General features: G+C 37.5%; 1 protein-coding gene across 4 annotated transcripts in view; it reads left to right on the top strand.

Annotated features, from left to right (window-relative positions):
• Positions 1-12,245, top strand: part of LOC118831324 (transducin-like enhancer protein 4) — a 154,563-nt gene that overhangs the window by 66,701 nt on the left and 75,617 nt on the right. For 2 of the 4 annotated variants that reach the window (XR_005009135.1, XM_036738616.1), the window contains exons 7-8: positions 7,661-7,862; positions 9,269-9,285. Coding sequence is in view for 3 of the 4 variants with exons in the window: in XM_036738616.1 (XP_036594511.1) it covers positions 7,661-7,862; positions 9,269-9,285 (219 nt within the window). In the remaining variant the exon portion in view is untranslated. Of the gene's footprint in view, positions 1-7,657; positions 7,863-9,268; positions 9,286-12,245 lie in introns of all 4 variants that reach the window. The other 2 variants (XM_036738617.1, XM_036738615.1) reach the window with 1 other exon arrangement.

Below are 12,245 nucleotides of genomic sequence, written 5' to 3'. Positions count from 1 at the left end.
TAAGGACAGTGACTGTCTTCTGCTTCTTTTTGTAGCTGCAGCGCTTAGTATAGTGCCTGGTGCAGGTATTTAATAAAGGTTGTTTGATTGATTGATTTCAGGGAAGTCAGGTAAGATCTGCCTGAAATTAATCATATTGTTAAAAATTAAGCAGGTTGAATTTCTTTATAATGGAAGATACTAGTTACTGAAAGGGAAAATAGAATAATTGAACTTATTTTCCCACTTACAAATCTGCATATGATTTTTTAAAAATCTGTTATCTGGTCATTAGAATGATTATTTATAAATATAAATTATTTATAATTAGCAATATTCATTCTCACAACAAAATTAAGGTGTCAGAATTCTTTAAGATATGCTAAGTAGGATAAATATGCCCTTTAGATTCAATTTATACTTTCACTTGGGAAAACCTTTATATATGGGTGTATCTATGTTTGTATTACATATGGCAAAGGTAAACTTTGAATATCCAGTTCCTATTACTATAGATTCTGAATTGGTAGAATTAAAATTTTTTTTTTACTGTATTTTCCAAACCTCTTACAGTCTTATTTGCATGTGTTTCTGTTTCCTTTACCTTTGTTGCCATTGCGAAAGGTTAGGTGGGTGGCATTTGGTAGGCCATTTCAATTCCATTTCACCTCTATAGGCTTCAGTTTCCTCCATTTCTTAATAGACTTGTAGATTCAGAACTCTAAAGGTCATGGAGTCCAATCCCCCAAATTAATATGTTATACTTAAAGAAAAGCTTCCTAGAGAAGTTAAGCAGCTTCCCACAGGTAATAAATATTGGAGTCATCATTTGAACTCAGGCCCTCTGAATCCAAATGGTTGTCTCCACTGCACCACTCATTGACATTTCTTGGTGATGGAAGCCCAGCATCTCACAAGACATCATTCCCTTTTTCTCAAACTTGAAACAACTTAAGGGAAATAATTCTTAGTTAAAAGAGAATCCAGTGGGAGGTTTTAAACTAGGTTTGTTATCTCCACTGTACTGGACTTTCAAAAAATAATTACCGACTATTTTATCAGTATTAGATTAATCATTTTAATTGAGTGGCTGTTGTACATCTTAGTACAGTTCATTTTGACATTCCTTAGCTGACTAAATAGTACATAGAGATTATAAGGAAAAAAAGAAAGGGAGTTTTTGTGGTGTGGTTTGGGGCAGAAGAGTTTAATGAAATTATTCAGCTGAGGAAGGAACGACAAGCCTGGTAATTGTGCCAGTTGGCTTAGGCAGCCTTGTGTCTGACACTGAAAGTAAGAATTCTCATTCATGAGAAGTATTTTCCTGGACAAAGACCTCTGTCCCTTATGATTGTTTGAGCCTATTTCTCTTAATATTCAATTTGTTTTTCTTTTTGGTAATCGAAATAGACCGTGTCCATATGTCCTCCATTGTACCTTTTTTATGCTTCTTTGCTTCGATTTCTTCCTTTTCACTGCCTTTCTATTCCTTCTGTCCCCTTGTTGCAACAGTCTGCCAGCGGCTGCTGAAGGGGTGTAAGACCCACCAACAACCCGAACACAGAAGGCTGCCAACACAGGTTCTTTTGATCTGCTTTACTAAGGAAAGCAACGTTAAGGGGTTAACAATCTTACTTTAATCCAGCATACAAATATCATTCACTTAGTTCAGGGGAAAAAATCCAGCACCCTGAACTTCAGAGAAAATGCAAACAAATTACAAACATCAACAGACAGACCTTGTCTGATTCAAATCTCAATGTATAGTTACCAGGGTTTAACAGAGTCCCAACATCTGGGTTTACAAGCTGGAGGGCTCTTAATTACAGCTGCCTAGAGTCTCCACATCAGCACTCCGCCAAGGTGAGAGTGAGAGATCTTCGCAAATAGCTCTGTTCTCTCTTTTTATACACTCTTTAGCCGTCATCAAATGTCATCTGAGCAACCAGAACTCAGGCTCCTACTTTTGGCTCTGGTCTTAGCAACTCCCCTTAGGACCTTGAGGGCTTCATGCCCACATAGGCTTAGTACCTAGTAGACCCAGGTTTGAGCCTGGGGTTTAGCACCTAATAAGACTCAATCAGAGACACCCAGCTTAATTGATATTACACCTCTCTGTCCCTAATATTCTTGTTTATCATTATCTAAGGGGCTGTTTTATCTTAAATTATTTTTATTAGCCTTTTGAGTTACTATGGTCTATTTATATGCATTTCTTTGCTCCATAAAATACAGTAAGTTTTACATTTCTTTCATTTACATTTTACATTTGTCTAGGTAAAGTGTAAAGATTTGATAAAGTAGTAGATCACTGAAGGTTAATTGGTCCATAATTAACATTTGAAATGGCTATAGGTTAGAGGAGAGTGTGAAGGCTATCAGAATAATGGCCTTGGGCTTTCACATTAGTATGGGGAGAAAGTGTGAGCAGCTCCGATTCAAAGCTGATTGTAAAACATCTTGGATAAATTTGATTCTTTTCCAAGAAAATAGACATTAAGTGGAATGCTTTTGACTAGGAAACTCTTAAAGTGTTTTTTTTTTTGGTTCATGTTATTTGTAAAATTTTTAAATTAATTTCTTTTAATGATTAAGCACTTTAATTATTCCTTGCTGGTAAAGAAAAACAGTCAAGCAAAACAAATGCCCTCTTTAGCCAGGTCCAAAAATGTATACACCATCGTGTGCATCACCTCTCTTGTCTGGGAGTGTGTAGGATGCTTCACCATGGTCTCTGGATTTGTGGTTTATCATTGCCTTGCTCGATGTTCTTGAGTCTTTATTTTTGTTTTTTACTGGGTTTGTTTTTGAATGTTTTAAAATTGATCACTCTAAATGCTTTTAAAAAGTAGGCCTTGGGCATGGTTAGCTGCTTTTATGTGCCAATTAACAATATGTTGTCTCTGCAAAAGGTGTCTTTTAACCAACTGTTTGAGCTATCAGGAATCGTTCATTTGTTGTAAATATTACATGTGCCGATGTATGTTGCAAGGTGAAAACATTTAAGGGTGACATTCATGACTTCTAATGTGTCTACAAAATAATAGTATGTTCTATTTTATTAATGTTAAAATGTTAAATGTATCTGACTTAAAAGCTGTCAATTTACTTTTATTCTATAGCTTTGGATTACTAACTTTTAACTATCTTTATTATTAAGCTTCAACTTCATATAATGTCTACTTTATTTTCTAGGAGTTTTTTTTTGGGGGGGGAATACTCAAATTAGTTGATTTTGGTGGGATGGCTTGGTTCTCACATACTGCACATATTACATGTTGTAACTAAGATTAAAAAAAACAAGAACCTATTAAAATAAAAAAAATTTTTCTGAGATTTGCCAAGCTCTATTTTCCAAATCATTTTGCAAAGTAGCGGTATGTATGAGTGTGTGTATACACACAACTCGCCGCCGCCGCCGCCCCCCCACACACACACGGCAGCTAGGTGGTGCAGTGGATGGAACATAATAAGGCCTAGCGTCCTCTAAGACTTGAGTTCAAATGCAACCTCAGACACTTACTAGGTGTGCGACCCTGGGCAAGTTACTTAACCTTGCTTGCCTCAGTGTCTTCATCTGTAAAATGAGGTAGAGAAGGAAATAAAAAACCACTCTACTATTTTTGCCAGGAAAACCCCAAAAGTAGGGTCATGAAGAGTTAGAAATAACTGAAATGACTGAACAACAATATATGTATAGAAATGGAGAGAGGATGTGTGTATATGTGCTCATGTACTTGGGCATGTATAAATCTAGAAATATGTATATATAAACACATACACATGCATGTTAATAGTCACACAGACATAGACTACCATATGTATAATTGCTTCCTGGCATTTTTCCCTCTCTTATTTGAAGTACATTATCTCAGTCAATAAACTTAGTATAATGGTATGGGAAAAATTCAGAACTATTCATATTTCATAAAATTTTAAGTCAAAATTGAATCCCGCGATGTCAGCTTTGGAAGGGACTCAAAAGATTACTTGTCCGGATCAACATACCTGTACAGGAACCCCTTCTACAGCATCACCAAAAGCGATGATTCAGCCCGTGCTGGAAGACCCGTGGTGAGGGTGGGAACCTGCCTTCCTAACCCGTTACACTTTTGGGTAGCTGGAACCTTCGAGCAGCTTTTCTTCTATCATCCACCCAAATCTACCTGTCTGCCACAACAGCGGTGGGGAGCCTGGCCGCCCTTGAGGACCTGGAGGCCGCAGGTTCCCCACCCCGATATCCTGCACAAACATATATGTACACACGTGGGAGGCAGTAGAGAAGGATACATAAGCCGTGAAGGCTGAGGTGTCAAATTTGAAAGACTGAAAGAATGATAATACACTCATAGAATGGAGAGGATGGCAGGAGTCCTTAGAGGGCGGACTTCTAAGACAATCTTTTTATTTAAATGAAGAGTCAGGCTATGAAGCTAATTAGATGCAGAGTTGGGAGTGGAGCAGTGGTCACAGGGTTCCCAGTATGGTGCGCTTTTCACTCTATCATGTGGCTTCCTTTGATTAAAAATATAATCACAAGCCAGGTTTTGAGGTAGTGGGAGTGATGAGTTCAGCTTGAGAACCAGTGTGCCTTGGTTAAAAGAATCTAGGACCTGGTTGGAATCTCACCTTCTACAAAGTACTTGATGTCTCTGAGCTTCAATTTCCTTGTCTGTAAAATGGGATTCCTAAGGAATCAGACAGTTAAAGAGCTGGCAAGGGAAAGGACTTAATGGGCGATTTATTCTAATCCCCTCGTTTTATTGGCCAGAAAACTGAGGCTCCGAAGGGTTAAGTGATTTGCCTGAGGTCTCACAGCCTTAGGCAGAGCCACCATTTAGATCCTATGACTTCTAGTTAAGGAGTCTTTGAGGGTCAAATGAGCTAATGCATGGAGACTGCTTTGCATGCTTTTAAAATGCTATATAAATGTCCGTTAATAATTAGTCATAATTTAGCTTTGATTTGGGGGTGCTTGATAACTGTTTGTTTATGAGTCTTCTGGGAATGTGAGACCAGAGAGTAGACCTAGGGCTGCAAATCAGAGAAGTGAGTCATCTCCAGAGGGGTGCAGAAGAAAACTGAGGTTGCAGACCTGAAAATAGTAGAATGCCTCTGGAAGCTGGGGAAGTGAGCTCTTTATTTAAGGAAGGTGTTCGTATTTGGGTTCCTAGAAGTCGAAGAGGATTAGTACTGAGGAAAGGTCATCAGATTTGGACACTAGGAAGTAGTTTGATATAGGACAGTTAGAAATTGATTAGCGAGGGGAGTTTTCAAGGGATTAGGAAGGAATCAGGTGATAGGCAGTGGCTGTAGAATAGGTTGCCTTTTCACCCAGAAGTTTGGCAGTCCAAAGGAGAGAAGTAAGTTGCTGGAAGCTAGAAAAGGCACCACTGGGTCAACTGGACTTTATTTCAGGATATAGGAATGCTGCTTTTTAAGTCTTTCTTTAAGTAAGTGAATTATAAATTTTGAATAAAATGCTTGGGAAACTGGGGAAGGGAGGAGGAGAGGATGAATGAAACCATGCTATTCAGGAGGAAGAGCCAGGGATAGGATCCAGATGCACAGGTCAAGGTATTAGCCTTCCAGTAGAGACAGCTATTTTGAAGTGGAAAGGTGGAAAGGAGTGTGAATCCCGGGAGATATCTCTTGGCCATGGATAGATTAGGGATGTTTTTTCAGTCTTTTCAAAAGTCCCCAGCTGCATGGAAAGATGAGATTATTTTGTGCCCTTGACACAATGGGTAAAATGTGAAGCACTCTGAGGATATGATGAATTTTTGCTAGATTTTCACTTTTCAAGCAAAAGGGAGGCAACCATATGGATATTCAACTGAAGATAGATTTTGACATAAATGGTCCATAACAGACATAATTTTAGGCTCATTCTGTGGAAGAAGATCTATATTAGTACATTTCGAAATACACCAGTTTTGAAAATATGATTGTTTGCTACATAAGACCTTTAGCCTTATTCTATATAAAATATAAATACTTGACACAATTATATAGATAATTCGGACCAAAAACTCAGTTGGTTGAAATACCCCCTTAATTAACATGAAAGCAAGTTGGGGTGGTAGTAGTGGAGGAGAGTAATGAGGGATTTAACTATCTGGGTAATCGCTTTATTTCTTTTAAGTGAATATGTCCTTCGAAGTAGTTTCCCTTAAGTTTTTTTTTTTTTGTGTTGCCATATATTCAAATACCCAACAAATACATGGGAAGTCATAGGAGGAAATAACTAATGTTGCACTTTGACATTTATGGTAAAAAATAATACACAATAGAGAATGGGAAGAGACAAAGAAATATCCTGGTGAGGAGAGAATTGCGTTTCGGGGTTTTTATGGGGGATAGGGAGAAGAGGAAGCATTTTTCTCAAAACTCTCCAGCTTTGGGGCTAAATCCAAAAAGAAGCATTTAAAGACATTTCTTACCAGAACAGGTTCTTACCAGAATTGATTCTTTTAAAACCTATTTTATAAAACCATATTTGGGAGGAGAAAATAATAGAGTCTTTTGGACTATTATAAAGCAGACTTGAAAAGTGGTTTATTTAAAAAGGAATAACTGATTTTTCACCTGCTTAAAAAGTTAATCTGACAACTACTGAACACTTGTTCACAGAATATTGCTCAGTAAGTTTGTAAGTTGAACGGATCCACGTCGAGAGAGATATTTAACATAACATCCTCCTGCCTCTTCCTTTTTTTCCCCCTCTTTCCCATTCAATAGCTACAACAAACCGGCCACCCCACAATGGTTAGTATCGCAGAGCTGGATGCGGCCTTGGTTGAGGTCAAGCACTCCAATTCGAACCTCTCAAGGGCTTTCTCTATGTGTTGCCAGTGTACTGGTAAAAATGACTTTAGACTCTTGTCAGCGCAGTTACTGGTGCATGCATCACAGTCCCACTCAAATAAACCTGTCACAACACAGAGTCAGCAGCTAGAGACGAGTACAAGGGCAGGCCTCTCGCTTTTCATTCGAGCATCACTAAACGTGCACAGAGTGCCCAATTATTTCAGCATTATTGAGCAAGCCTACAGGAGGACCCAAGCCTTGCTACATTAGATTTTCTTTAGTAATTTGCTCAAGTACCGCTGAGGACACTTAAAGGGCTTAAAACGGTTGCTGCAACCAGTTTCCTTTTCTGGGTTGTTAATTCAGGTTTTCTCTTTCAAATTAACTCTCACTGCATGCTGTGCAGTGGTTCTGGGAGAACTGTTTAGCACTAATTTTCTCAATTTTCGGCTTTTTTTTTGTTCAACATAACTGCTTTAATAGTTACTCACGTATATGTTTTGATTAGAAATGTATGATACCAAGGTTTTGTTTTTAAGTATAAAACGTAAACACTTTGTGAAAGAAATCTCTCTGAACTTAGGTTGCTATGAGTTGTTCAGTTAATTCCTGTTTTTTAAAAACCTAATTATGCCCTGCAAGACCTTGTGTGTATGACACCCTAAACCTCTATTTAAGATAGTGTTGAATATTCTTCCTCTGTCTCCATTTTTGTACAGATGGGTATTGGAGATTTTATCAGTAAGCTGCCCCTTCTCCATCCTGGGTACTGGTTTGGGCCTGTTCCTTTTCTTCTCCATCTCACCCCTCCCTTCCCTACATGCCAGCTTTTGGAACAAGTTCAATATCTATGTTTAATTTCTCACAGCAGCAACAACTCCAGGCCCAGCATTTATCACATGGACATGGTCTGCCGGTGCCTCTCACTCCACACCCATCGGGTCTTCAACCACCTGCCATCCCACCGATTGGTAGCAGTGCTGGCCTCTTGGCGCTCTCCAGTGCCCTGGGCGGGCAGTCTCACCTTCCAATTAAAGATGAAAAGAAGCACCATGACAACGATCACCAAAGAGGTGAGAAATTTTGTAGGATTGTCAAGCTTAGTTATCATAAGACTGGGCATGGGTTTTGAATGCCAGTATTCACTCTTTTACTGGGTTAGATCATATCCCAAACAAGGAGATTCTAGCCCATTACTGGGAGATACATTAACAATATGGTACCTCTGTGCTCTGAAAGAGTTAATCTACCCTTCAATGGCAAGGAATTCGTTTTCTTTTTATTGATGATGGTCTGATATTAATAATTTATTAGTTTCACTAGTTGTATGATCCTGGGACACGTTATTTAACCACTTAGTGTCCTAGGCAACTCTTAAAACTACAAAGTGAGATGCCTATCAAATGAATAAGATCCAATCAGCAGCTTAACCTCTCACATGTGAGTGGCTGATAGGCCTTGGAGGAGTGAGCCTCGTATAGAGTCCTCCTCATTGGTGAAATCTCAGGCACAGGACCCCTCTCACATTGCCCGATGGGGAAAAAAAAAAGTTGCCAAAACATTTAATTATGCTGTGCTAGATTTTTTTAAACCTCCAGTGAAGATAGACTATAATTAGTAGACATTTTTAATACCAATTTGTATTTGCAGCATGCTTTATAATCATTTTTATTAGTTAATGGCAGGAAGATAGATGGAAGTCTCCTTGGCAACATCCCACAAATGTTTAATTGTGGGAGTTTATTTCACTAGCAGTGTGATTAAAAAGATTTTAAAAAAGTGTATTTTATAATAAAATCTCATAATATCTAGACCTGGTTCTGAAGCAGCATGGCTGAAGCAGCTATTGGATAGAATGCTGGACTTGAAGTCAGGTGGACCTGGGTTCAAATTCAACCTCAGACATTTACTACCCATGTGATTTGTGGGCCAAGTCACTTCATTTCTCTCGGAGCCTCAGTTTCCTCATCCGTAAAATAGATATAATAACACTAGTACTACTTACGTTATAAGGTTGTTGTGATTCAGGCTTTTGGAAAAAATTGGAGTTTTATAAAAATGTGACTAATGTCTGTCTTTGGTGTGAGTCGGTGACCTTGGGTAAAAGATTTTCTTCACTCTGAGCTTCAGTTTCCTAGTTCTGAAGCTGAAAGTTTTTTTATCAGCCTACTTTAATGATACGGTCACAGCAGAAAGGATTATGAGCCATTTTATAGGTAGAAAGTTCTGTGGAGATAGCAAGTAATACTAATACCTAATTTTAGTCATTCTGAAAAAGTAGAGAAGGTTGACTTAGACTGTATAAATGGTTGAACAATATTAATTATTAACTTCATAGCAAAGTTAACATCTCTGCAATTTATTATTTAATAGAGATCAAGTGTGATAAATGTATGATTTTGTGTAAACTAACGAGTATATTTCTTTTTTTCCTTCTCCCACCACTTACTCTGCTCGGTGGCTGCTGTTTTGCACGTAGACAGAGACTCCATCAAGGTAAGACTTCATTTCTTGGGAGGAATAAATTTCTTTAACAATATTCTGAATGCTTTTTGTTATAGCTGAAATCACAGTCAGTGTAGGAAAAGCCTTGAATTGAGTTTAGCTTAACTAATATTAAAATCAATTGGAGGAAAAATCTTATCTTAAAAATTTTGAAAGCTTCATTAATTTTTTTTAACTTTAATGAGAGAATCTTTTAAGTTTGAAGAATATTTTGGAAGTTGATAGTACTTTAAAAAAAATCAGTCGCTGGAGTAATTTTAGGGCTTGGTGGCTGAGATTTGTGAGTTCTTTTTCATTTCTCTATCAGGACAAATTTATCAGATAGGACATAGGAATATGTACTGCATCTGGAGAGCTATATTCTGTCCCTTATTCTAGGGTTAGCTTTCAGTATAAAAGATGAATAGTAGAATCCTTGATTTAGAGAGTATCAATAAATGAATAAAAAAATTTGTTAAAGTAATTCATACATATGGAAATGCACATCATTTTCATAATGTGGGAACCAGATTGATTTCTAAAAAAATTCTCTTGTCATAGAAGTTTTTTATGCAAAAACTTAATGACTGCCTTTTAGAGTTATTGTGGGCAGAGTCTGAAGCATTTAATCTAAGAGGATCTTTGTAGACAAAGCATAGAACAGGAAAGATATATATTGGACTTTCCTTATTTTGGGGAAATGTGAGAATATTCTGAGAACTGTTTGAATCTTTTACACACACACACACACACACACACACACACACACACACACACACACACACACAGCAGCACAGGATAGCAGCAAAATGTGAAAACTGTTTGGGTCTTGTTGAAGGTCAACATTACCCAGCACCAAGAGGAAAAATTTTTTTTAAGTCTTCATCATGATGCAGATGTTGTCACTTGACTTGTTTATCCCTTCTCTCCGCCTTCCTTTCCTCCATCCCTCAAAGAATTTAAGGTTTCAGAGTAATCTTCATGAAAAATACAATATTCCACTCAGGCCACCCATTATGTACACTTTGGACAGCAATTTAATTTCTTGCCCTTTCTCTTGAAAAAGAAATTCAGTTTTTTCCTAAGTCCTCAATGTAAAAAAAAAAAAAAGTTGACTATAAACCATTCTAACCTTGTAAAAACATTTGTAATTTAAATGATTTATATACCTATCTAAATGTCATAATTTATCATTGGAGACACAAAGTTCACATAATGAGTTCTTCAGGTATAGCTTTTTATGGTATGATGCATGAACTTTTATCTTTGTATCACGGAACAATTCTGGGTACATAGTAGATATCATGTGTTAAATGCTTTTTCATTGATTTTTAAGCAAGATTCCAAACCATTTTTGAGCAAAATATATGAAATATAACTTACCCATATGCTTATCAAATAATAAGTATTTGTAGCTACAGAATCAGGATAAACTGAAAGAGACCCTGAAAAAATTCCTGTCTGATTATTCTGAAGTTATGGTGAAAACCTGCCCTGTTTTCATATGATAAATATATACCCTTTAGGCAGGTTAGTGAACTAAACACCAGGCTCTTATCCTACCCCACTTCCAGAAGGCCATAGAAATGGCTCTATTCCAATGCACATATTATGTGTCAATTCCATTTTATATTTCCTCAAAGAGGAGTGGTGGCTATTTTGAAATCATCCATAATCATTTGGGGGTGAGTCTGGGAGTGAGTATCTCTGTAGCTAGGGGCAAGAAAAGAAAGGTATGAAGATTCTGTACTGATTTATTATGAAACGATAGTTATGAATAGATATTTTTTACCCTATTATCAAATCCTGAGTTGGATTGTGTCAGCATTTAGGGCTAGCTGCCAGCTTTGCAAGGTGAAATAGTTTGCTAATTTCCTTAAATGTTTTCAGTGATGCCCAGGGTAGCAGTTAGTCACTTGTTCTATCGATCTGTCCTCCCTTAAGTGGCTCCTGGTTAAGAGGGGCTTTTTATGATTGTCTGCAGTGTGACTTGAGATGGTTTTTATCAGCCAGAACGTGCCAGTTGCCAGCAGCTGGAGTCTGTGTGCTTGTATGAAATAATTTATTCATGCAGGATAATGCTCCTTAACATTTAACAGGTAATGAACGTGACATAAATTTCCTTCTTGCTTTTAATTTTTCCCTTTCCTCTTCTAATGTGCAAACAGGCAGCTCTGGTACTCTAAATAATAAGTAATTTTTGGCCATCTGTCAAAAGGAAATTTCAATACAAATTTAAATTAATGGTGCCTGAAATTTTTTATAGCTCCTCTAAAAGCCTCTAATGTGCAGAAAATTCTGAATCTGCTGGTAGTAATTAGTGTAGCATGTAATGAGGATGTGGGCAATGTTATACAGTCCCAGTGTAACATTTTGATATGGTAGCAAAATTTTGATTTATATAAGGTTGTGGATGGGTTTAATTGTGAGAGACACTTTAAAGTGTTTTCTTGACGACACAGATTATTAAACAGGGCAGATTTCAGAATAGCTCATAAAATGTAAATGTAGACATACTGTAAAATTCAGGTAATTAAGGTGCTCTTCCTATTGGCATAAAGCAAAAAAAAAAAAAAAGAAAGAAATTTACTTGCATTCTAGTTATGTTGTTTTTTTCCCCTTTTTTTCTTCATGGAAATTACGTGGTTACTTAACCAAATATAATCGGTCATGTATGTTGGCCAGTTGCTTTTTATTGACCTTTCTTTTGGGTAGATTTCCTAGCCCGTTTCCTTCCTTGACTTACCTGGTCCTTAAAGGCCCCTTGGTCCAGGAAGGGCACTGTAACTTAAGTGTGATCCCCAGGATAGAGCATGTAAACAAGGGCCCAACTCCAGGAGCGCCACTGTGGGGGCATAAGAATCATTTTAAATGGCTGTAAGACGAAAGAGGGCTGTCTATGTTCAGTGTGGTGAGGGTGAGTTAGGACAGGGGTTCATGGCACCATTTTTTGTCATTGTGTGTGACAAGGG

Source organism: Trichosurus vulpecula, chromosome 9 (genome assembly GCF_011100635.1).
Source record: "Trichosurus vulpecula isolate mTriVul1 chromosome 9, mTriVul1.pri, whole genome shotgun sequence".
Classification (NCBI taxonomy): Eukaryota; Metazoa; Chordata; class Mammalia; order Diprotodontia; family Phalangeridae; genus Trichosurus; species Trichosurus vulpecula.
The sequence above is the reverse complement of the archived record's forward strand: the minus strand, read 5'-3'. Positions and strand labels throughout refer to the sequence as shown.